The following is a 27,355-nucleotide window of genomic DNA, read 5'->3' as shown; positions in this document are numbered from 1 at the left end:
TCGGCCTCATCTTAAGAGAAACCTAAACTTTGTCCCAGCTACTGGGGGTACTTCTGAAACCCTGGGATTTCCTGAGTAATAGGAGCATCTTTTGTTATTTATTGTAGGCCCCTGAACACACCTGATGGTTTATGCTAATGAGATGACTCAGGGTGGAGCTGGCTACACCAGAAAGACCAACCATATGAGCAATCATATGTATGTAATGAAGCCTCAATACAAACTCTGGACACCAAGGCTCAGGTGAGCTTCCCTGGTTGGTAATACACTGTACGTACTACTGTCATGTATTGAGGCTAGAAGGTAACACTGTCCATGCCTCCTTGCGGAGAGATAATCTGAAGTTACATACTTGGACCCCCTCCCAGATTTGGCCCTGTGCATCTCTTCCCTTTGCCTGGTTCTAGTTTTTATCCTTTCCCTATAATAAATGTAGTCATGAGTACAATAGCTTCCACAAGTTCTGTGAATCCTGCTAGCAAATTATCAGACCTGAGGGTGACTTTTGGAAACCCTCTGAACTTGCAGTTGGTGCCAGAAGTGACAATGGTCTTGTGTGAACTCTTTTGTCTGAGCTTGTAGTTGGAGCCTAACTCCTTATACTTGGGGTTAGAAGTTTTGGGCAGACTTGTGGAGGACTGTGCCCTTAACCTAACTAACTCTGAGTACTGCCCAAGATGTCCCCACACTCCCACCCAGACAATATTTCCTATGTCTTCAGAAAAGGCCTAGAAGCAATGCTAAGCAAGCAGCTCAGATTTGTGGTTCCTAAATATTAACACCCTATAATAGGAAAAACAGCAGTCGTTTCCATGTTTGGGGAAGAAAGAGTATACATGATAAACCTAGGACAGCTTGCAATGTCAGAAAGCAAGAATTTATCAAAGACTCAGGTCAAAAAACACAGGAGCCAATACAGCTAAAGATAAAAAAAATTTGAGCATCCAAAAGTATAACACAAATACTATAGATCAAAACACACTGAATATATTAAAGCTCAGAAAAAGAGTGGGGCACTGGTGGGAGAAGAAGAAGGGAAAGGAAGGAAGGAAGGAAGGGAGGAAGGTAAGAGAAAGGAAAGAAAGAGGGAGGAAGGAAGGAAGGAAGGAGAAAATTTTAAAAAGTTCTCTGCCTACTGTGGGGCATTTTGCTTCTAGCCAGATCTGAATTCAAAGGGAAAGACCAACTTTCTCTAAAAATGGCTCCTGTCCTACCTAACAGGAACCCTGGATAAGAAAATACTCTCAAAAGCTGCCTCCTTAATAGATAACTACAGGAGCTGGAGAAGATATTTAGAATCTAGTGGAACAAGCAAGAAGGCATCAGTGAGTTTCTAAAACTGTAAGCCTTATGAGATCCTTCTAATTTACCAAATTATTAATATTTTATGAAAGATAATCTTGAGAGGAAGACTACAGTGAAAATGAGGCAAGAGATATCAGATTGGGAAAAGATACTGGATTGGAAAGAATACCAGGTTTCTCGATAATCTTGGGTGAATAAGTTAACTTTCAAGCTTTTACCTACTAAACTTGCCCAGTCAACCTTACAGAGCAAAAAGAAGGTAATAAGACATTATAGGTAAGATCTGGTTTGTGAATCATAGGTAGTAGTACTAATATGTAATTCACATGGATATGATTCTATCCTTGATCAGTTTCAACCAGGTACCTACACTTGCATAGAACAAGTAAAAATGACACTTCTTCATTTTCACTGCTCAACTGCACTTGGTGACCAATGGATTTGAGGGCTAAGAAAAAGAAGTTAAGAATGTCTTTGAAGTTTCACACAAGGTTATCAAAACAGGAAGCTACACCTACTTGTTGATGTTGACTACCAAACCATCATGAAAGAGCTAAATGTGTTGGAAGGAGAGTGAAAAAAGCCTTCTGATAGAATGAAAGCTTCATGGACATAACTGGAAAGACAGATAAGGACCAGAACAGGAAGGATTTTATGTGTAAAGCTAAGGATTCTGAAGCATTAGATAATGGTGAGCCTTGGGGGATCCAAGCAGGGGAACATCATCAAGGGAGGAATGTGCATGAAGACAATCTTGGTGGAAGAATATAGCCTGCAGACAGGCTGTCTCATTAGATGATGAGGCCCTAAAACTAGTGAGGGGTAAAGAGACAAAGGAAAGTTATTGAAAATAAATCTCAAGTACAATAAATGTGCTTCATTAAAGAGAGAAATGCAAGTAGAAAAGAAGGCTTTCGTTTTTAATAATGTAGCAGAAAATGTTAAAGTACAATATAAAACATTAATTAAAAAAATTTTTTTTTAAAAATTAAAGAAAAAATAGCTGAGCAAGGGAAGAAAATGAGAGAAATCCACAGAGTCCAAAATATCATGAATCCCAAGAGGTAGCTGAACATTAAGATTTTCTGGTGGGCCTGGAGGCTTAAAGACTTGGCACTAATAGGCTATGAAAGTGAGAGAAGAAAAAGCCTAGGGTCTACACAAACTGGGGAGTCCAATGAAATCCCTCTCAAAAAACTGAGACCTCAAATAAGGAGCCCATGGCAAAAGGGTAAATTTCAAAAAGATCCTTCACCACAGAGAAAAACAGTTAAGAGAACGTTATGGGTTTAATAATGGCCTTCCAAAAGATATGACCATGCTTTAATTCCTGGAAACTGTGACTGTTACCATTTTTGGAAAAAGGAGAAACAGACAGAAGAGGTGGCAATGAGGCAGAGATCAAAGTGAGGTAGCCACAAGGATGCCTGGAACCACCAGTAGCTGGAAGAGGCAAAGAACAAATTCTCCCCTAGAGAATATAGTCCTGCTGACACCCTGATTTCAGACTTCTGGCCTCCAGATCTGTGAGAGAATACATTTCTGTTGTCTCAGGCCACCCAGTTTTTGGTAATTTATTGCACCAGTCACAGTAAACCAATATAGAGACTTGTCCCACTTAGCCTTGGTTTGGGGAGAGATAGACAGAACATGTCCCCATGAAAATTCTGGCCCCTTGCATGACTGGGGCCAGAACTTTCTAAACACTCTCTGTGGCCCAAAATAATTGAGTTTAAAGTGGGCCAGGGTAGACAGTGTCCCCAAAGAATTAAAGAAATGTTCCCTTAAAGTGGACATCAACTGAAACATTACAAAACAGCCAGCCAGAATCAACTTTGTCAGAACTCTAGAAAGCAATCAAACGTTTACAGCAACCAAGTGAATGTTGAATTAAAGAAAAGGCAACTTGAAAATGGCAGGAAAGATCTGTGTTTTTACTTGTGCTTTACCAGCTCCTTCCTAGCTTGGTGGTGGGCTTAAAGACAGTAGCCCGAGTTTCCAGTGTGGGACCCTGGTTCCTAGTTCCAGGAGGAAGAGAGCAAAAGTATTGCGTTTGTTCTAACCTGTCTGGGAGCTACTTGAAGGGCTTACATAAGGTGCTTGTCTCTGTTTTGCCTACTTGGAACTCACTCAGGGTGGAAAAGTGATGGGCACTGCATGAAAACCAAAGGCAAACAAAAAACCCACGGCTGCCTGGGGCAACCCACGGCTGCCTGGGGCAAAAGATTATGGATGAGACAGGCAATGGATTGCTTAAGGCCTGGGAGGAAAAGTTTGGGCAATTAGGGCATTAAAAAGTGCCTCTGTATGCTGAATAATTTAGAAAGCCACATTCATGCCCAGGGCAGTATGCATACACAGAAAGACCTGAGAAGACCCTAAGCATTTGATTCTGATAAAGGTAAAAAGCTTTTTTGGCCAAACGTGGCTGATCTTCAGGGCTCAGTGAAAACAGGAAGAGAAGCCTAAGGCAGAACTGTAAACAGCCTGGCTGAGCTGAAGGAGTGGACCAGAACAGAGCCAATCTTTAAAGACTGGGAGAAGTAGGTATTCTGTTTTTAAATTTTTAGTTCCTGGAGGTCAAGGAAATCTCTTGTCAAAATAATAGCTGAACATAAGCTAAAGGAACAGAGACTTCAGGGACTACATACAACCAGGAATACAGTCTTTGTAAAAATAGTTTGGAAAAGTCATAAACAAACAGAAGACTGTAGCCTTCAACCATCAAACACAGCAAACCCTGGGGAAGAGAACCTGATTTCCAGAGTCACCACATTCAAATATCCAGTTTTCAAAGACAAAAAAAATTACAAGGCATACAAAGATATAGGAAAGTATGGCCCATTCACAGGAATAAATAATTAACAGAATCTGTCCCTGAGGAAGCACAGATACTTGGACTTACTAGACAGACTCTAAATCAACTCTCTTAAATGGAAAATAACTGACTAATGGAAAGGTCAATGGAAACCACATACAAAGAACAAGCCAAGAAAACAATGTATCAACAAAATGAGAATATCAACAGAGAAATTATAAAAGGAACTAAACAGAAATTCTGGAGCTGAAAAGTACGATAACTGAAATTAAGAAGTCACTAGAGAAGCTTAACAGCATAATTTAGCATACAGAAGAAACAGTGAACTCGAAGATAGGACATTTGAAATCATCCAGTCTGAAGGAGAAGAAAGAAAAGAGAATGAAGAAAAGTGGACAGAGCCTAAGAGGCGTCTGAGACACAGGCCAAGTGGACCAACATACACACTATGGGAATTTCAGGAAGAAAAGAATATAAAGAATATTTGAAGAAATAATGACCAAATCTTGAACGCAGCAAGAGAGAAGCAAAATACCAGGATACTCAATAAGATTAAAAGATTAATTTCTAATCAGAAACCATGAGAGCCAGAAGGCAGTGGGACCACATATTTAAAGTGCTGAAAGAAAAAACTATCAACAAAGAATTCTCCATTTTGCAAAACAGATTTTTTTCTTCTTAATTTTTCTTCACAAATTAAGGAGCAATTAAGACATTCCCAAATAAACAGAAAGTTGAGGGAGTTCATTACTGCTAGAACTGCCCTCCAAGAAATGCTAAAGGGATCCTTCAGGTTGTAATGAAAGGATGTTAGACAGTAAGTCAAAGCCATATTGTTGTTGCATTTATTTTTAACTCCACTTTTTGTTTTCTACATGATTTAAAAGTAAATACATAGGGGGCTTCCCTGGTGGCGCAGTGGTTGAGAATCTGCCTGCTAATGCAGGGGACACGGGTTCGAGCCCTGGTCTGAGAAGATCCCACATGCCGCGGAGCAACTAGACCCGTGAGCCACAACTACTGAGCCTGCGTGTCTGGAGCCTGTGCTCCGCAACAGGAGAGGACGCGCTAGTGAGAGGCCCGCACACCGCGATGAAGAGTGGCCCCCGCTTGCCACAACTAGAGAAAGCCCTCACACAGAAACGAAGACCCAACACAGCCAAAAATAAATAAATTAAAAAAAAAAAAGTAAATACATAAAACACAGTTAAGAACTTATGCTTTGGGGAACATAATTATGAAGATATAATTTCTGACAAGAATATAAACGGGGGCAGAGCTATATAGAAGCAGAGTTTTTGTATGTTATTGAAGTCAAACTGGTATCAATTCAAGTTAAATTGTTATAAATTTAGGATGCTAATTGTAATCCCCATGGTAAACACTAATGTCTTAAAAAACACACACACAAAAGGAAGTAAAAAAAGAAAACAGTAAACTGCAAAAAATGAACTGAATACAAAAGGTGGCAGTAATGGAGGAAATGAGGACAAAAAAGGTACAAGGCTTCTAGAAAAAAATTCCCAGTAAAATGGCAGAAGTTCTTCCTCATCAGTAACTATTTTTTTTCTTTTTAACCAAAGCCTAACTGACCCAGGGAAAGGGAAATACCCACCTCTAGCCCCCTTTACCTTCCTTTCTTACCTGAAGAGGAAAAATTTTAAAGCTGAGTAACACCTGTGAGGGTCACAGCCCAGAGGCACAGGTTTACTAAAGACTGAGAACTAATCATAAAATTATAGAACACTTCCCCCACTTCTCCTCCCCCCATACTTTACTACAACATCATATGGGCTCCTGTATGATAATAGGGCATTACAGCTGAAAGAATGGGCAAAGCTCCAACCATATTTAAAAAGGAATCTCTAGGGAAAACATAAGACAACAGAAGGAAATTTGAGCCTCTGGAACCTACAGCAACAGTAAACAATAAACACAGCCTAACTCCTAGCCAGATAAACATAAAACCTTACAATAAAGGCCTATTTACCTCAGTTCCTTTTCCCCAGTACATCATGTACTGCTATCAACCAAATACTACAAGGCGTTCTAAAAAGGAAAAAACACAGTAGGAAGAGACAAAGCAAGCAACACAACCAGACTCAGATATGGTAGAGATTTTGAAATTATCAGATTGGGAATTGAAAATAACTGGGATTAATGTTAAGGACACTAACAGAAAGGGTGGACAACATGCAAGAACAGATGGGTAATGTAAGCAGAAAGATGGAAATTCTAAGAATTAAAAGGAAATGCTAGAAATCAAAACTCTGTAACAGAGATGAATAATGCATTATACCAAAAAATTTATACCCAGGCACAGCATATTCAAACTGCAGAAAATTAAAAGACTAACTTTGGAAAAGATAATGCTTAGCAACTTTCCACCAGTGCTAGGAGACACAAATCTTGACTCAGAAAGTCCAATAAATCCCAGGCTTTAGGCTGAATAAATAAAAGGATGAAATGGTAAAAGGTTTATGAGTTGGGATGACAAGAAGGATGGCTATAAACAGAAAAACCCAGATCCCATCAGGGGAAGCTGTTTGAGGAAATGATTCCAGTGGCAGCAGCATTAAAATGAACACCCATGTGTAATAGGGAATCGAATATAGAACAGAACTCGGGGGAGGGCTAAAATGTCACTAGAGAAGTTGTCAGAACAGCCACAGAAGCTGAAATCACAGTACTGGATGATATAAGTGGGAGAAAGAGAAAACATATCCTCGAAGACACTAGCCTGTGCCTTATCCTGACTCTCTGTTTTCTGAATTATGGAATGGAGAATATGTCAACTAATGACCTAGCTCTTCACATTTTTATGCAGCTCACCGAGAAAAGGTATGCTTTATAAGTTGTAAAGGAGGAAGTACAATGTCAGTTATGTTTCCTTCAAGCTGTTATTTTAAAATACAGTGATCATTTTGATTCTCGGGGAAGAGGACAATTTTAGGACCAGCAAATAAGCTAATTTACCTAGAAGCATGTATTTTAACATACCAATATAATTTTTAGATTATTTCCAAAGCAAAAAAGTAATCATCCTTTTAATTATTTTTTTTCTTATTATCTATTTTATACATATCATCCTTTTAATTATTATTATTTTAACATTTATAGTATGGCAAATTTCTGGAGAAAGAGCAAAAAAAGAAAAAAAGATAATAGTACTATCTCTTACACATATAATTGATGGCATCACAATCTATTTTCAATAAAATAAAAACAAAAATGAAAAACAATTAGCATGTTCTATAATCTCCTCACCTTCTGTTTGAGCCTCATTCAAAAACAGTTTTAGCTTCCTGCTCCGAAGGCCAAACACCTTGGCTGTTTCATACAGAAGACCTTGGTGGGTCAGTCCATTCTGCCCTAGTGGATTTTCAAGCAGAAGAGTGCCTACTGTTCCCATTAAACACTCTACAGAAAAAAAAAAACCCAAAATGGATTAAATCCTGAGAGTTCACCCTCTAGCTAGTGGATCCCTAATGGAGGTAGTGAGTAGACAGTTCTAATGGGTAGAGCTAAAGGCTTTGAAAGCCAGCAGTGGGAACAAGAGCAAGAGTGGGATTAATTGTACAGTCTGCAAAAACAGTCTTAAATATTTCACAGGGGGAAAGGAGAAAGGGAAGAAGAAAAAACAACTAGTATAAAAGCCCAGTAGTTTAGGGAAGAGATATTCAGTAAACAGTCAAATGAAGAGCCTGAAGACAGTAATAAATGTGCACAATGAGGCCCCTAAAATATCAAGGAAAAATAAGTATTGATCTAGTCTGTTGATTAAGACATGGATATGTACAACAGTTCTCAGAACATTTTCCAAGAAAAAAAGAAGGCAAAATTTAAGACTACAATGTTCTGACATTTAAACAGTTCAGCTTCATTTAGCTGTAATTTTTACCTAACCAATTTACCTCATTTCCTGACCATGTCAGATGGAGGGGTGTTTCTACATAAATACACCAAAAGAAACAAGCCGTGAGTATTCCCCAAAGAAGTGTTGGAGTCTACATTTTAAATTACTAAGTTGAAGTTGACTTAAAAAATCCATATAAATCAGAGATACTGAACATTAAAGGAAATCTTAACATCTAGCACACCATAACCTGCCTGCTGAGGGTGTTCACAGCTGGGGGAGGCACGCACCTTGTGGGTCTGCATTCCAGAGCTGTAGGTTGATATATTGACAGAGAAGAGTACTAGGACTGTCGACCACAGAGGGAGTTGATCCTGCAGCCACGCAAAGTGTTTTTCCACTAAGATTCAGTAAGTTGGTTTGGTTTTTTATTTCTAAAAATAACAACAAAACAATCATTCTTTCAGGGGGAAAGTTCAGAGCTGAAGTCATTCACTTTTTCCTATTTAATTATTAAACTATCATGTATCTTTACAGTGATGCTTTCCACTTTATTTCTATTTATCAAAGGATACTGTCTTTTCTACAAAATCAGGCTTTAATGACATGCAAAAAGTAGGAAATCTTAATGTTGCAAAATAGCATAATATTCATAACTTATAAGGCAAATTGTTTTTTCCCCTTTTAGTATTTTTCCTCCATATTATAGCTCCTTTTAAAATTTCCTCCTATATCAGAATCCTAAACTTTACCATGAAAAGAACGCTTATATTAAAAAAAGATAATTATGATCAGAAGATAAGTTGACTAATGAACATATGTGGAAAAGAGCAAGACACACAGAACACACACAATGTAATTTCATTTATATACAATTAAACATTGCTTAGGGTAGAAGATGAGTTACAGCCACTATGCCACTAAAGGTTAAGTAATGCTCAGGCATTACTCAGCTTTCACAGGCTGCCGCATGCTGAGTCAGAGGGGACAATGAGCTAGACATATGTGAGTTCCAGTATGTCCTTGCTTCTTATTCTACAGTGACTTGAGATAGAGATCCAAGCTGTCCACTGACTTACTTACCAGCTCCCCTTGGTGGATCCTGGTCAGAGATTTTTCTCAGAGCCCCCAGTGAACCATCTGTCTTCCAAACCTTAACTTCCTCAGTTTCCCCACATCATGTTTGCTTCCCTTATCCAGCCCTTAACAGATAAAACAGCAAATGGCTGTCCACAGTGTTTCTATCAATTTACAATCCAACAGGGAATGACAGTTCCTATTACATAATATCCCTGACATCTGATACTGTGAAATTTTTCTAGTTTTTGCCAATTCGGTTGCATGTGATAGTACCTCATTGTGGTTTTTCCTATTGAGGTTCAGCAATTTTCCCTTTATTTATTGGCCATTTAGATTTCTTCTTTTAAGCTATTGATATTTAAAAGTTTCTGAAAATGAACATTCAGGTTTGTTGATGGTATTAGTTTCCTTTGTCTAATGTAAGAATCACAAACTGGGGAGGGAGGTGGGGTGGGGTGGGTGGGACGGTTTAAAACAACAGAAATTTATTGTCTCACAGTTCTCTGTAGGTGAGAAGTCCAAAATCAAGGTGTCAGTAGGGCCATGCTCCCTCTGAAGCCTGTAAGGGAATCCTTCTTTTCCCCTTCCTAGTTTCTGGATGTTCCCAGCAATCTTTGGTGTTTCTTGGCTTGCAGGTTTGCCTAATTCCAATTTCTGCCTTTGTCACCACATAGCCTTCTCCCTCTTTGTTTATGTCTTCACATGGCCCTCTTCTTATAAGGACACCAGTCATATTGGAGTAGTGCCCACCCTATTCCAGTATTACCTTAACTAATTATATCTGCAATGAACCTATTTCCAAAGAAGGTCACATTAGATGGTATTGGGGGTAAATATAAGGACTTCAACACATCTTGGGGTAGAGGTGGGGGATTGGGTGGTGATGTCACAATTCAACCCATGACAGTGGGAGGAAATGTACTTATAATTCTTTAAAATTTTATTTAGGCTTGTCTCATTGAGAATCTGGATTTAGCAAGACGCAGACACTATGTTTAATAAAGTTAAAACACAACAGGGAAGTCTCTGAAGCCTAGAATGCATCACATGGCTAACAGGAAAGGGTAGGATTAGAACCTTCATCTCCTAGTAAGTCTAGTGTTCTTTCAGCCATATCACACAAAGAAGGCACAAAGAGACACTTGCAGGCAGGCACTACTGTAGAGGCTGGTCCTGACCCAGAGTCAGGAAAAAGGCAAAGGTTATGTTACCAAATTAAGATCCTCAATGATCAATCTCGTGTCAAAGGACATAGATGAATATCTTTTGACTTTCTACATACCTGTTTCACCATGGAAGACAGCCAGCTCTGTATTTTTTACACCAAAAATGCTAGTAACAACACTCTTCAGCTTTAAAAGGTCCAACCTATTATCTCCTTTTGGATTTTCCAGAAGTAGTACTCCACCTAAAAAGCCAAAAATATAAGTGAAACTGAAGAAAAAAAAAGTTAAATTTGAATAAAAAGTCAAGGGGAACACATCATTTGTATATTTTCTTTGGTAAATGTCTTTTCCCATTTTCTAATTAGATCTAAAAAAAACTGTTGAGTTTTGAGACTTCTTCATATATTCTAGATACATCCTTTGTTGGATATGCAGTTTGCAAAGATCTTCTCCTAGTCTGTAGCTTGTTTTTTCATCCTTTTCACAGGATCTTTCACAAAGCAGAATTTAAAATTTTGAAGAAGTTCAATTTATCAGTTTTACTTTTTATGGATTGGACTTTTGGTATAAAGTCTTAAAAACTCTCTGCCTAATCCTGAATTCTAAAAATTTTCTGTTTTTTCCTAAATGTTTTATGTTTTTTTCTTTTTATACATTTATTTATTTTATTTATTTATTTCTGACTGCATTGGGTCTTCATTGCTGCACGCGGGCTTTCTCTAGTTGCGGGAGTGGGGGCTACTCTTCGTTGCGGTATGCAGGCTTCTCATTGAGGTGGCTTCTCTTGTTGCAGAGCACGGGCTCTAGGTGCGCGGGCTTCAGTAGTTGTGGCGCACAGGCTTAGCTGCTCTGCGGCATGTGGGATCTTCCTGCACCAGGGCTAGAACCCGTGTCCCTTGCATTAGCAGGCGGATTCTTAACCACTGAGCCACCAGGGAAGCAAGTCTGTGATCCCTTTTAAGTTAGTTTTTGTAGAAGGTGTAAGACTTAGGTCTAGGACATTTTTTTGCATGTGGATATCTAACTGCCTAGTACCATATAATGAAGACTACTCAATTAAGTTGCTTTTGCTCCTTTCTCAAAAATCATCTGGCCACATTTTGTGGTCTATTGTGAGTCTATTTCTGTATTCTGTATCTGTGACAATGATTTTTGTGTCTATTCTATGCTCATGCCACACAAGTCTTCAGATAAGTCTTGAAGTTGGGTAGGGTGATTTCTCCCACTATATTCTTATTTTTCCAAAGTGTTTTAACTATTTTATTTTTTTTCTCTTTCAAGAAAATCTGGCTATATCTACAACAAAATATTGCTGAGATCTGACAAGACTGAGTTAAACTTATACATTAACTGGGGGAGAACTGACACGTTTATTATATTGAATTTTCCAACCCATGATTACAGCATGTCTCTCCATTTATTTATTTATTTAAATTTATTTATTTATTTTTGGCTGCATTGGGTCCTCGTTGCTGCACGCAGGCTTTCTCTAGTTGTGGCGAGCGGGGGCTACTCTTCGTTGCAGTGCGCGGGCTTCTCATTGCGGTGACTTCTCTTGTTGCGGAGCACAGGCTCTAGGCACGTGGGCTTCAGTAGTTGTGGCACGTGGGCTCAGTAGTTGTGGCTCATGGGCTCTAGAGGGCAGGCTCAGTAGTTGTGGCGCGTGGGTTTAGTTGCTCCGCGGCATGTGGGATCTTCCCAGACCAGGGCTCGAGCCCGTGTCCCCTGCATTGGCAGGCAGATTCTTAACCACTGCGCCACCAGGGAAGCCCCTCTCCATTTATTCTGATCTTTGGTTTTTTCATCATTATTTTGTAGTTTTTGGCATAAAAGTCCTGTACCTGTTTTATTAGATTTATACCGAAGTATCTCTATTTTGAGCAATTGTAAATGGTATTACATTTTAAATTTCATTCTCCATGTGTTTATTGCTAGAATATAAAAATTAATTTTTGTATGTTTATGTTATATCCTGTGAATTTGATGAAAAACTTTTTCTTTTTATAAGCAATATGATTTTTTAAAAAGTAATATGATTTTATTCAATTACTTTGGAAACAAACCTTCCCAATTAAAGTTTAAACCCAAATGGTATATAAAACTAGCCAAAATACTTTAAAATAATATAAAGATCATTTGTAGATTTTTCCTCATAACATGAATGCTTTCAGTCAGACAGTAAATTACAAACCATATCACATCATGTTGATGTAGATGATAAATTGTGGTTGCATTTGAAATCAATCCTGGGAAAATAATCTTGTTGGAGTTGTGAACTCTTCCTAGTTGTTTGGTCAGTTGGTCCAGAAAGGAGCAGTATTGAAGTCAGCAGATGGGGCAGCTAGGCCCCAACTGTTTTGTCACTGCTCATTCTGCTGGCCTGCTGTGACTAAAGCTGACAAAAAACCCTGGCCCTGTTGACATTTCTTATGCACATCCTCTGTTCCTGCGACTAATTCCTTCCACAGGATCATCTGTCTCCACCTAAGACAGGCAGAATGTTGGCAATGATGGACCAGCTCACAGGCCACACATCACTGAACTTGTGCAGCAGTGTAGAGGACCACGTATTGCCCGAGGTATCATCACAGGTCCAAATGGATACACAAACATCCTGGGAATAGCTGGTAACAGTGCTGGTGGGCAAAGCAATGGAGGGGTCCCAGGATACATCTCAGTCTGTAGATTCCTTGCAATTTTCTATGTAGGCAATCATGCCACCTTCAAATAGAAACAGTTTTATTGCTTCCCTTCTGATCTGCATGCCTTTTCTTTTCTGTTCTTTTTTTTCTTTTCTTGCCTCATTCTACTGGCAAGAACTTCTAATGCAATGCTGAATAAGAGTAATGAGAACAGGTATCCTTGCCTTGGTTCTGATCTTACACAGAAGACATTCAATCTCTTCCAATTAAGTATAATGTTAACTATAGGTTTTTTACATATGCTCATTATCAAGTTGATGAAGTTCCTCTCCCTATTTTTCTGACAGTTTTTTTTTTATCATGAATGAACACTGAATTTTGTCAAATGCTTTTTCTAACTGGTATAATCTTATAAGCTTTTAATCTGTTAACATGGTAGATTATACTGATTGGTTTTTGAATACTGAACCAGCCTTGTAACCTTGGAATAAACCTCATGTGTTATGATACATAATTCTTTGTATATACTGCTATATTCAATGTCATGACTTTTTGGTAAGAATTGTACATTTATATGCATGAGAGATATTAGTAGTTTTCTTTTTTTGGTATTGTTTGTATCTGGTTTTAGTGTCAATACTTTATTATGGAATAAAGTGAGCTAGGGAGTATTCCTTCCTCTTCTATTTTCTGGAAGATCTGTGTAGAACTGGTGTTTATTCTTTTAAAGTCTGGTTGAATTCTCTAGCAAAACCATTTGGATCTGGATTTCTTGAGAGTTTCATTACTTTTTAAAAATTGCCATCTCTTTTATTTTTTTCCTCAGTTTCCCTTCCTCCCTTTCCCAAGACTTATTATGAACTTTGTTTTTCAAGTCCATGTTCTCATATTTCATAATTCTATATGTTCATAAACAATGTGTAATGATGTATTTTTAAAATTTACATGAATGCTCGCTATTGTATATTTAATTGTGAAACTTGCTTTTTTCATTGAAAATGTTTTTTAAATATAGAAAAATTTATACATAGAGATACATTTCATTACTTTTAACTGGTATGAGGAACCGACTTTATGAATATGTCTATGTCCTTTTTGATGGACATCTGTATTGTGCAACACCATCAGTGATGGCATTAAACTCAACTAGAAAATCAAATTTACAATCAAATTTTCTAGGGAGTTTTAAAATTATGAATTCAATCTCCTTAATAGCTATAGGGCTACTGAAATTATCTATTTCATATGAGTGAGTTGAGGCAGTTTGTGCTTTTTGAGAAACTGGTTCATTTCATCCAAGTTGTCAAATTTATGTGTAGAGAGTTATTCACAGTATTTGCTTATCTTTTTGACTTCTGCAGTCTGTATTGATGTCCTATTTTATTCTTTTTTTTTTTTTGATGTACAGTAAACTTTTACTACTTTATTCTTTTTTTAAAAAAAAATTTTATTTATTTATTTAGTTTTGGCTGTGCTGGGTCTTCGTTTCTGTGCTAGGGCTTTCTCTAGTTGCGGCAAGCGGGGGCCACTCTTCATCGCGGTGCGCGGGCCTCTCACTATCGCGGCCTCTCTTATTGCGGAGCACAGGCTCCAGATGCGCAGGCTCAGTAGTTGTGGCTCACGGGCCTAATTGCCCTGCAGCATGTGGGATCTTCCCAGACCAGGGCTCGAACCTGTGTCCCCTGCATTGGCAGGCAGATTCTCAACCACTGCACCACCAGGGAAGCCCACTATTTTATTCTTGATATTGGTAAATAGTGTTTTCTTTGGTTCTATGTCAGTCTCACTAGAGGTTTACTGATTTTATTAATTTTTTCAAAGAACCACATTTTTTGTTTTATTATCTTTATTGTTCTATTTTCAATTGCTTTGATTTCTGCTCTTATTTTTATTTTCCTTCTTTCTGCTTACTTTGTTTTTTTAGATTCTTGAGGTTGGAACTTAGATTATTGATCGAAACTTTCTTCTTTTCTAATGTTAGTCTTCAGAGATACAAATTAGCTGTAATCCACATATTTTGATACTGTATTTTCCTTTTCATTCAGTTTTACGTATTTGTTTTCCCTTAACACTTTTTCCCCGATCATGGATTATTTAGAAGTATGTTTTTTAGCTTTCAAATGTCCTGAGATTTTGCTTTTACCTTTCTGTTATTGATTTGTAGTTTGATTCCATTGTGGTCAGAGAACATACTCTATATGATTTCAACTCTTTAATTTGATTAGGTTTATTTTAAGGCCTAGGCTATAATATACCTTGGTAAATGGGAACTCGAATAGTATGTGTAGTCTGCTGCTGTTAGGTGGGGTGTTCCATAAATGCTGATTAGATTCTGATTTTCTGTCTAACTGTTCTCTCAAACTATAATTAAGGATTTTTCTGTTCTTGTTCAAGGTCTAACAGTTTTTGTTTTACGTATTTAAGCAGCTCTGTTGTTAGGTACATATACCTTTAGGATCATTATATTTTCCTTTGGGTTGACATTGTATCATTATTTAATATCATTGGTAATTTTCTTTGCTATACAGTGTACTCATTGAAATGAACACAGACACCCTGCTTTGAGTAATGCTTGCATGGTATATCCTATTCTAGCCTTTTACTCTCAACCTACCTCTTTTGTTATATTTAAGGACTTTCTTGTACGCAGCAAAAAGCTGGGTAATGTGTTTTTATCACTCTGCCAATCTCTATTAATTGATGTATTTACACCATTTACATTTAGTGTAATTACTGATGTTAAGTATAAGCCTTCCATTTTATTTTCTGCTTTGTATTTGTTCTACTTTCTTTTTCCATGCTTCCTGTGGGATACTTGAACATATTCTAGAATTCCATTTTTATTTGCTTAGTGTTTTTGTATGTATCTTTTAGTGTAGGCTTTTATAGTGGTTGCATTAGGTGGTACACTATATATACATAACCACTGGCGCTGACATTTTACCAGTCTGAGAGAAGTGTAGAAATCTTAACTCCCTTTACATCCCTTTGCTCTTCCCTATTTATAACTATCTTGAATATTCCTTGCATATGCATTTAGAGGTTTTAAGTTTTTGTTGCAACCATCAAACATAATTTTAAAAATTCAAGAAGACAAGTCTGTTGAATTTATCTATATTTTGACTCTTTCAATTTTTTTTCCCTCTGTTCTGATGTCCCTAGATTTCCTTTTATCATTTTCTGTTTTAAGAATTTCCTCTAGCTATTCTTTTAGAGTAAGTCTTGCTAGTAACAAATTCTTTTAGTTTTCCTTCATTTGATAATGTCTTGATTATCCCTTTACCTTGAAAGATATTTTTGCTTGATATAAAATTGTGGGTTGACAATACTCATCTTTTAGCATTTGAGAAATGTTGTCCATTCATCTTCTGACCTCTACTGATTTCTAATGAGAAATCCAGTATGATTCAAATTGTTTTTCCCCTAGAAGTTAGGTATTGCAACATCTCTGTCACTGCTTTCAAGATGTTTTCTTTGCCTTAAGTTTTCAGAAGTTTTACTATGTTATGCCTGATGCAAATTCTTTTGGATTTATCCTGTATGTTGGATTTATCCTGTATGGTGTTTTCTTAGCTTCTTGAATCTGTAGGTTTATGTGTTTTGCCAAATTTAGGAAGTTTTCAGACATTATTTCTTTGAATACTTTTTCAGTCCTGTCCTTTCTTCTCTTCCTTCCAGAATGCAGTGACAAGAATATTAAACTTCTGTTATTATCTCACAGATCCTTCAGGCTCTGTTCATTTTTTTCAGCTTTTCTGTTTTTAACTCTGTTATTCAGAATGGGTAGTTTCTATTGTTATTTCTCCCTGTTTATGGATTCTTTCCTATCTCTTCTATTCTGTTGTTGAGCCCATCCCACTGAGTTTTTGCATTTTAATTATTGTATTTACCAGTTCTAATATTTTAATTCTATTCTTTATATCTTTTACTTGTTTGCTGAGGCTATTTTTCACTTGTTTCTATTGTGTTTGTAATTGCTCTGTGAAGCATTTTTATTATGGCTGCTTTACATTCTGTCAGATAATGTCAACATTTCTGTCATGTTAATGTTCCTATGTATTGACTGACTTTTTAAATTCAGTTTAAGATCTCCCAGTTCTTGGTATAATGAGTAATTTTCAATTAAAACCTGGACATGTTAGGCATTATGAGACTCTGGTTCTTATTTACATCCTCTATTTTAGTTGACTTTGTCTGACATTATACTGGCGAGGGAAAGGGAACACTGCTTCATCACTGCTTAGTGAGAGAAGTCCGGGTTCCCTATTTAGCTTGCATTGACACTGAGGTCTGGACTCCTTGTTACTTCTGGGGCAGGGGTGGGGGGGGTGGTGAGGGGTAAGGTGATGCAAGAAAGGAGTTCCTGCTCTCCTCTAGACCTCCACTAATACCTCCCCTGGCCACAAAGAGTAGGAATGCCTCCTTACTGCTCCCCATGTGGCCTTCACTGACATCTTGACAGGGTGGTGGGATATGTGGCCTCACTACTGCTGGGCAGTGGTGAGGGGAAGGGATGCCTTGTTACTGCCTGATGGGGATAGAAGTTTAAGCTCTCCACGTGGTCTTCAATGACACTACTGGGCAAAAGAGCTTGTTATCACCCAGGTAGGATGAAAGTCCCAGCTCACTGCTTGGTCTTCTTTGACACCACCATGGCAGTGAGGGCTTGAGGGTCCTCAGCCTGGCAAAGGTCTAGGTTCCCCACTTGGCTTTTGCTGGTGTGAATGGTAGTAGAGCCTAGTTTCTTCTGTCTTGCTTGGGTGGAGTAGAGCAGTTACTGTCCGGAAGTTTTTTTGTCTTGCTAGGTTGCCACTCTCCTGGTCCCACCTGCAGAAAGCAGGATTTTGTTGGGGTATTTACATCCATGCCCACTGGCATTTCCAGGTTGCCAGCTTCTTCGGCTCCAAGCCTGGGATACATGAAGCAAAAAGAAAAACCAGGGAACTCTCCACTGTTTTCTTACTTGTCCCCAAGATCCCTAGTTGGTCTGCCTTCTTCCCTCCACCATTAAGAGTCTTCTTATGCTTGTTTTTATATATCATGTCTGGGGTGTTTAGCTGTACTTTGTGGGAGGAATAGGGAAAAGTATGTCTACTCCATCTTTCTAGAAGTGCTAGTTCGATCACTTACTTTTGTGGATTCATTTTGATGACAATTAGAAAGAAAAAGTTATCCAATTTTACCAATTCTCTTGTAATAGCCTTAAAAACATTCATAGGCTTAATTAAAAAATAAAATACAAACAATGGAGTTCACTCTTACCTTGCTCACTGCCATCTGTACAAATGTTAAGATTGACATATGCACAAGCAGGGCCAGGCATGGAAGATCCTCTGGTGAGTGTAATTTCCAGGTCAGACCCTTTTAACTAAGCACATGAGAATATGTGACCAGGTAACTGTAGCATCTGACCACAGTGTCGAATAAGAGCTCTATACAATTCTGAGAGCATATTCAATCTCAACACTAAAACAGTGAAGAGCTACAATTTTTCCCCTCTTTTTCCTTTGTTCCTTAAAAAACATGCAAAATAGAAAATGAATCCATCTTGTAACTTGTGCCACTGAAAGACAGTCACATTCAGGTCCTGCTTTTCTATTCCATTTGTCCCATACAAAGTAGAACAAGACAAGGAACATATATGCCTAAATAAATGACTAACTGATATAGAAAAGAATTTTTATCAGACATACTTCTGAATCACTGACCAATACCTTTCATGTCTTGGTCAGATTTTCAGAGTTACATCTAAAACGTAAGAACAGGAAATGAAATTGTATTTTTATGTATAACCTACTACCATAAAAGTAAACTGCTTTTCAAGTCAATTGCTCTTTATGTTTAACAGTAAGCACCAGAATCCACAATACTGACTTTTATAGTTTTAGATAAAACAGCACCATACAGTCATCTAACCTGGCAATTCTTATGTATATCCTAGTTACCTTCCCAAGGAGAACAGCTCTAATTTCCTTTTTTTCTCTTCTGGACTCTACTCACTATCTCCAGAGCAATACTTCAGGACTGTGTACTATACTAATTGCTACCGGGGGACAGAACATCGAGATATAACTACATAAACTTAACATAAAATCTAATCCTAAATCTCTTAATGTTCAACAGAACTCAGAACTCACCTGCATTTTTTCTTGAATAAGGATTTCATCTGATGTAGGAACTGGATATGGTTTTAAAGGAGACTTTATGGTGGCAAATATGAACTCTGTGTGGCTTTTGATAACATTATTCAGATACTTTCCCTCAGATTTTGCTTTATAATAAACTGTTATTTCATCAGTTGGAACCAGATTGCACTGAAAGCACATGGAGAAAATTTAAAAGGGAAGCACATTTGTCAATTAAAATGTAAGGCGCTGTTAAACAGGGCTGACAATCCCACACTGAATCATTACGGAAGGGTACAGTATCCTGACCAATTCTCTGAAAAAAGGAGTGATCAAGTAACAACTCATAAAGCTCTGAACTGAGACAGAGGTTACAAGTATCCCATTATCTGCTGGAGTGGCCACCTCAGACACTGAACTACAGGTCTCAGAAACCTGGCCAGAGGAGGAGGACTTGTGGGAGTCCTCCTTGGGACAGAAGCTCCCTGGCTCTCTCACCCAGTAGGGGCAGGCAATATGTTCTGTGCACCTGTCCTGGCTCCCAACTTCTGAATGAGGAAGAACCACCTCACTCTGTCCAGATCCAACAATCTCTCCCTGAGCTAGGCGTCCTTCCACACTGACTGCATCTCTGCCCTTCCTCAGAGACACTCGCTGTCAGCTCTGATGACCTTATGTGCCAGTCACGAGGACTATCTATCCAGAAGATGGTTTTGTGGAAGCCCTAAAGAACTGAAAAAGGAGGACAAGGAGCACATGTTAGCTGAAAGCTTCTAATCAGAGAAACAAAAGAGCCACATCCAGCTTGGGAGTGAACAAGGAGAGAAAGGAAGTGGCCTACGTCTCCTAAAGAGTACAATCTGAATGGACCACAGATCAGTAACTAATCATCATTAATGAATTACTATGGCTTATATTACCTGCCTCTCCTCTCCTCCCCTAAAACCAAAACAAATACCAAACAAAAAACCAAAACAAAACTCCCAAACAGTAGCTTGTTCTTAATCTGACAAGCTGACCTTTTTTCGAAGTTTCTGGATACGATTGATGACTTCCCGAGCCACTCCTTCATCCACCATTGACTGGTCAGGGGTGATGTCTAAGAGAACCAAAGCCTGTAGGAATGAATGGTGCACACCATGACAATCAAATATAGAAAAACGGTTCTTTCAAACTCAGCAAAATGGTGTTTAAATTCTCAGAAGTCTATAATGCAGCACTCTTTAGTCACACAACTGAGCCAAAGACAAAATTAACGTAGTTTCTTTATGTTTGGGTCCTCCTTTGTAAACAGCTATTCTTTCATCTCTGGAGAAAGGTGAGACTTTTCATTTTTCTTCTGTAGGGTGCTGCTCACAGGAGATGTCCTGAGACCGACTTTCAAGAGAGTCTCTCATGTAACTCTGCTTTTTGTCTATCTAATGAATCATATCAACTCTTCTAATAAATAAAATCACCAATCATGAAGCTCTTACAGCAGCACAACTTTTCACAATGGATCCACCATAAACAAGTGGACTGAAGAGCTCAAAGCAGCCATCTCTGTTGTTTTCTTTAACCATGACTCTATTCTTTGGTTTGCTGGTGTGATTCAAGACACAATTTCTACAATGGGCCACCATACTTTTTTATATGGTTTAGTTTAAATTGCCACCTTCTTGTCAACTTTATCTACTTTTTTATCTCATTGGTCATAAAGGCTGTCAATGATGATGTGGTAATAATGACAGTGTCCCTTCTATTATAAGAGGGGAATATACGTATAAGTTAGGCATCATCCCCATTTACGTTTTTGAGGACACTCAATCAGAGAAGTTAACAAACTTGCTCCACTTCATGAAGGCACAGGAGGCAAACTGGAAGTGGATAATGTGTCATGGCAGGGCAACCATGGCCCACAATACACAAATCATGTCAAGAAACTCAGAAGCATCACAGACAACACTTCCTTAAGTATAGACGACTTCAGGACTCTCTAATTCGGCTGTAATCAGAAAGGACTGCACCCTCTCACTGTTTACAAATCTCCTTCCCTGGCCCCAATTCCTTCTTTCCTAGTTTCCTCACCTTTGGCTCCTTACCACTGTCTGCCCACATGGAGTTCTGTCTACATCATATTTAAGACTCTGTGTATGGGAATTCCCTGGTGGTCCAGTGGTTAGGACTCGGTGCTTTCACTCCTGGGGATCTGGGTTCAATCCCTGGTCGGGGAATTAAGATCCTGTAAGCCACATGGCACGCCAAAAAAAAAAAAAAAAAACCCTGTGTAAAGGCTCGAGGAGGCTGGCTTGCCTCATACGAGGTACTCCCCATCTTCCCCTATATGTGGCATATTAAGCACAGAGGGACTCCAGCAGGTCCCTCACTCTCACAATGGAGACCTTACAACCTATCTGCCTGGAGAAGACTGGTCAAGAGTGAAGAGAGATGCTATGATCCATTACAACAAAAAAACACAGACCCCAGAATGCAAAACTGCTTGTACATCCTCTTCAAGGGGTGCTCTCTAACCACCCCCACTGCTACCCCAGACTTCAAATAGGAGCACTTATTTCTACTAGATAACTTATCAAGTAGAGTAATAAGAATTGACTTACTTTTCTATCTCCATGACAGACTCATTCCTTGAAGGGTGGGATTACATCTTACTCATTTTTGTATGACCCAACACTTAGGACAACTGCATGCATAAAGTCACAAAATATCTATTTATGTATTCATTAAAGAAATGCATATGTCAAGAAGTTATAATAGAGAAGTTTAATAAGGCCAATCTAAAATAAATAACTCGTTTATTTTACCCTGAGACAAGCTGCCAATACTGTCAGGAGAGGCATAGGTAAATGTTTTCTCCTCTTATGTTCTTATCTTTTGGTAAAGAAATATTCTAGGGAACAGAAAAATACCTGAGCATCTGAGTGTGCTTCAAACTGTGCCGTTCCACCTGTTGCCTGATCAAAGGTGTACATGAGGCGGATATCTTCTTCATGCAATTCATGGCCTTCCACAACAATGGTCCCTATTGGGGAAACAACTGCCACTGTTACTCAATCAGTACCCCACTCCTCAAGCTGCCCTGCTACCAATATATTTTGCCACTCTTTTAATAAAACCTTCATATAATCAAGCTACACAGTCTTCAAGAGATCATGTCCTCTGCACTCATGTCATTGTTGAGGTCAAGGATGAGACAAACTTTCTTTAGACTGCACCAAGCTATCCTGAGGACACTTAAATCACCACTAATATCTACCGTTGTATATAAGCTCCCAGGTCCAAAGACATGTGCCAGAAGGCAACGAATCTCCATCATAAACATGAGCAAGCATGTTTATGATGGAGAAAGCATGCTATAATGAAGAAAGCACAGTCTGTAGAGTCAAACTGGACTTAGGCCTACCACTCACTGGTTGTAGGACCCTGGTGTTCTATTATCTGCCTATCAGAGTGCAGTGAGGGTGAAAAGAGGTAGACAATGTGAAGTTCTGAGCATCATGCCTATTCATGGTAGGCAGAATGTATAAAGAGCTAAGGATGGCAGTTCCCATCTTCAGGAAAGCCTACTATGGTAACTCACAAATGCTCTTCTTGGTCTTTGAGCAACTGGCTGTCATTTTCACTTTATGTCACTGCATTCTGAAAACTACTTTGCTTTCCATCAATGCAGAACAGTCCATTCAGAAACTACAGCTTAGAAACTGTAGGCTTTCCGTTTCAAATAAGGTTTATTTGAGGAATTTTTAATATTTTGACTAACTGGTGAAACAACTTAAGATTTGTGACTTGAAGGCTGATCCTTTGATTAATTTTGTTAATTTAACAAATCAAGTTAAATTAGTACTGACTCAACTTTTAGTTGCTAGCCTCTTATGTTTTATAATTTTTACCTAAAAATTTGGGGAATCTTCGGGACATTTCCCCCAATTTCCATAACTACCCATCTGATTTCTGAATCCTTAAATCTTTCCTCATGACACTTCCATGCTTATGATTTTCATCTTCAGAGGGAACCCTAACAATCAAACAACTCATGCCCTAGGATTGCTATAGGATGTCAAGTGGCCATAATTAGACCACATATGATTCTAATCATGGCAGAGCTGAGAACTCCTGGGCACCAGGAAAAGCTCCCTAAAGATTTCCTTCAGTGTACTTATCAAAACTATGATTATGTCCATAAATCTTTAGTGTCTGCCAGCACCATGAGGGTAAGGACAATGTCTGCCTTACTTAACTCTATGTTCCCAGTGCCAAACAAACAGAAGGACCTTAAAAAATATTTGCTGAATGAATGACTCCAGTCTTGCTCAACTGAGACCAACATAAGTATTCTAGATATTTTAGAGAAACTATGATAAGTTCTGACCCAGTCCTCCTTCGCAAGAAGCCCCAAACCTCAATGTTAAATCCCTTTCTCTAAAAATACATAAGTATTTTAAAATTTAAATTTAAATTTTGAATTAATATTAAAACATAACTTTTTTCTTTTGAATATCTTCCAGTCTTCATTCTGGCACCTCTAAAAAGTCACCATCTTTTTCTCTACAAGCAACATCTGATAACAATAACACTCTATACCACTGGCTGGTGAATCTCAGGGGGTTCTGTTCTCTCACTAGGGTAGATTTTTCTAGGCCCACATTAGCATTTATAGAGTTCAATGGTAACTTAAGGTCTACCCCTCTGACTCAGTAATTTCTATCTAGAAATCTAGCCAAAAGGAATCAATTCCACAAAACACTTACATGTGAAAATATTCACTGAAATATTAGTTATACTATTAAAAGAATGGAAACAACCTAAAGCACCAACAATCAGAGACTGGTTAAAGGCACTATCTGGTATCCACAGGAAGGAAAGTTTTTTCAGCACTTACTGAAACAGCATTTTAAAGACTAATAACACACAGAAATGTTTATAATGTAAAGTGAAAATGCAAAATAAAAATATAAATAAAAACAAAATAACATAAAATGTAAAAATATATGAGTGAAAAATGTGAAATTTAAAATTATAATGTGATTTCCATTTTGTAAAGCTGTAATTATATAAATCAGAATTTTAATAGCACTCCAGCACCTAACATAACAAATACCAGACAGTACGCATTCAATCTACATTAAATGGATGGGTGATCGGTTATGGGTCATTTTTATTCTCTTCACTTTTTTCTAAATTATCAGAATTATTCATAATAAATATTTTTATGAACAGAAGAGAAAAGCTCTTATTTAAGAAAAAGCTGTGACAGTAGAAATCAAAGAGGAGCCTAAGTATGAGAGCTTAAGTATGAGACACCCATCAGGTTGAGGACACAAATGGTGCCCCCAATAAAACAGATACCCACCACTCTCCTGGAACTGCTCTAGCTCCTCACTGCTCAGCTGCTTGATGGATGTCATCACCATCTTGAAGGCTCCCTTCAGACGCTTCCCCAGGACCATGTGATCTGGTTCTGCCCTTAGGCGAATGCCATACTTGTTTTTATCTGTAGATAATGTAACTTTTCGAACATTCAATTCCTATATTTGGTAGACAAGATGAAATAAAAAAGAAATGAAAACATGTCCACAAAAAGTTGCACAAACATTCATAGCAACATTATTCACAACAACCAAAAAGTGGAAATAACCCAAATGCTGATCAACTGTGAATGAATAAACAAAATGTGGTATATCCATATAATGGACTATTATTTAGCAATATAAAGGAATGGAGCACGCATACATGTTATAACATGAATGACCCTTAGTGCTAAGTCACAGAAGCCAGACACACAAGACCACATATTGTATGATTCCATTTATAGAAAATGTCCAGAGTGGGCACACCCAGAGACAGAAAATAGATTTATGTTTGCCAGAGGATGGTGGGATATTGAGGGGAAAATGGTGCGTGAATGCTAATGGATACTGAGTTTCTTTTTGGGACGATGAAAATGCTACAAAACTTTGGTGATGGCTGCACAGCTCTATAAATAATACTAATAAATAATTGTATGGTATGAAAAAAACCTGTCCAGATCAATCAAGTTGAGCCTAACGCAACTAACAAGGACTGTAGCATTAGAAATATGGACTTCATGTTTAAGGGTAACATTTGCTCAAGAAATTTCAAAGCACCACAAATCTAACTATCAATTAACCAGAAGAATCAGTTAATCAAAACATTTCGGGACTTCACTGGTGGTCCAGTGGTTAAGAATCTGCCTTCCAATGCAGGGGACGTGGGTTCAATCCCTGGTTGGGGAACTAAGATCCCACATGCTGCGAGGCAACTAAGCCTGTGAGCCACAACTAGAGAAGCCTGTGCGCCACAATGAAGAGCCCACACACTGCAACAAAAGATCCTGCATGCCACACTGAAGATCCCACGTGCCGAAACTAAGACAGGACGCAGCCAAATAAATAAATAAATAAATAAATATTTTCGGAAAAAATCTTAACCTTTCATGTCTCCATCATACTAGTTAGTTAAGGATTACTAACGTAGCAGGAAATGGTGACTGCACAGTAGGAAATATGAAAATGAGATATCATGGAACTGTCAACTGAAGCAAATTATAGGGAAATTTCTGGTTTTGCCATTATACATTACTATATTATTTGCTCTCAGAGTGATTAAGATATTCTATTTAAATATATTCTTTTATCATCCATATCTTAAGCATTAATTATAGAATTTATAGCTCTTTAGTTTTAAACTCTAAGTTTCTAAACAGTTATAAACTCCTTGGTTTCTAATATTTGTCCGGAATTCTCAGGCAATTCAAAACCAAATATAGAAATTAATTATTTTCTATCATAAAGATTTAAATATTACCTGTGAAAGGAATAAAAATGAAATTTGAAATATATTTCTTTTTAAAACATCACAGGGTAAAAGCTTTTTGGGAGGATAACTGACATGACAGTTTAAAATTCTGACCCCAAAACTCCACTTCCAGGAACCTATCCAACATCCATACTGTGACATATTTGCACATGTACACACGCACACACACCCCTTTTGTTTGTAATCAGAAAGCTAAATTTCCAACAATATAAGAGTAATTAAATAAATTATGATGCAGCCAGGAAGTGAACAAAAAGAATAAATTAGATCTCTATGTTTTGACATGGGATGTTGTTTAAGAAACACTATAAAGTGAAAAAAAAATAAGTTAAAAACTACATATATGATCCTCTCTATTCACAAATAAAACCAGTGATGTGTGCATGTGTGTATATGTATGTACAAATGTGTGTACACGTATGTAAAATGCTAGGAACAACCCAGCAGGAGATAACCTAGTGAACAAGTGGGTGATGAGACACCAGGGAGTGGCCAGGGTAAGAGGAGACTTGCTTTGTACTCGATGCTAGTGCTTATTTACAACCAGTGTGTGTTTACTTGATACTTGTATAATCTGAAGGAACAAAGATTTTTTTGGTGTTAGTTATCAAAAAGTACTTTGGGGAAGAGAAGTGGATGAAAGGACAAATGATCCAACAAAGGTGAAAAATTCATGGACGTTGAAATCACTGTTAAAGAATTACAATTACATTGTAAAAAGTCATGATGAGTCTAAAAGCAAAGTGTAAAATTCCGTGGATGGTTAAATTTATGTACATACTGATATAAAAAGGAAAAGGACAAATGATACACTCAAAGTGTAGTTGACTAAAGAGTACTAACCAAAATAATCTTCCCAAGGAAAGAAGTCTGTTTGGACCAAATCAAACAAATCAACTGTCTTACCTCAATGATATACTTCTCCAATGACTTAATTTCATTAAGAGCTTCTGGATCCTGATGAATAACTACAACTTCTTTCAAAGGATACTAGAAAGAAAATGGAAGGGAAAGTTCATAAGCATCCAGTCCTCTAAACTGCAGAAAAATGAATGTTAAATGTTTTATCTGAATCTCAAGCTCCAGACTAAGCAGGCACAACTAGTACTAAGTCATTCACACCCTTATTGCAGAAAAGAAATTTACACCATTGCTGGCAGCTCTTTATATTAAGAAAATACTCCAAACCATAATTAGCTAGGTATGTGCAATGCAAAACAGAAATAAAATCTCAAACCTTTATCGGAATAGTTTTGCGGTCTCGAATCACTCGCCCGAGTTCAATCACAGACTGCATTCTAGATACTGCACTCTCGGTTTTCTTGTCAATCAATTCCTCTCTGGTTGGTAGAGGTAGGGATTTGAAAGAGATTAGATTCAAAAGGAGAAAATTCCAAAGAATAGGCATGCTTAAGTGAGGAAGAGGGTCAGGCTAGAGATGCGATGGTGTAGCTAGGCTTCCCAGGGAGGCTCTTGGGAAGGACAGCACATGCCTGCCTTTGGGGCACGCGCTGAGAAGCAGGCAGCAA

The 27,355-nt window shown here is 38.0% G+C and overlaps 1 protein-coding gene across 7 annotated transcripts in view; it reads right to left on the bottom strand.

Annotated features, from left to right (window-relative positions):
* Positions 1-27,355, bottom strand: part of IARS1 (isoleucyl-tRNA synthetase 1) — a 79,773-nt gene that overhangs the window by 663 nt on the left and 51,755 nt on the right. For 5 of the 7 annotated variants that reach the window (XM_068553775.1, XM_068553779.1, XM_068553774.1 and 2 more), the window contains 10 exons: positions 27,064-27,166; positions 26,733-26,816; positions 24,340-24,514; positions 21,899-22,026; positions 20,012-20,107; positions 19,005-19,181; positions 18,130-18,235; positions 10,342-10,467; positions 8,270-8,413; positions 7,391-7,543 (listed from right to left, as the gene is read on the bottom strand). In XM_068553775.1, the coding sequence (XP_068409876.1) occupies positions 7,391-7,543; positions 8,270-8,413; positions 10,342-10,467; positions 18,130-18,235; positions 19,005-19,181; positions 20,012-20,107; positions 21,899-22,026; positions 24,340-24,514; positions 26,733-26,816; positions 27,064-27,166 (1,292 nt within the window). The remainder of the gene's footprint in view (positions 1-7,390; positions 7,544-8,269; positions 8,414-10,341; positions 10,468-18,129; positions 18,236-19,004; positions 19,182-20,011; positions 20,108-21,898; positions 22,027-24,339; positions 24,515-26,732; positions 26,817-27,063; positions 27,167-27,355) is intronic. The other 2 variants (XM_068553778.1, XM_068553780.1) reach the window with 1 other exon arrangement.

The sequence above is a fragment of the Eschrichtius robustus genome, chromosome 10, assembly GCF_028021215.1.
Source record: "Eschrichtius robustus isolate mEscRob2 chromosome 10, mEscRob2.pri, whole genome shotgun sequence".
In the NCBI taxonomy this organism is placed as follows: Eukaryota; Metazoa; Chordata; class Mammalia; order Artiodactyla; family Eschrichtiidae; genus Eschrichtius; species Eschrichtius robustus.
The sequence above is the reverse complement of the archived record's forward strand: the minus strand, read 5'-3'. Positions and strand labels throughout refer to the sequence as shown.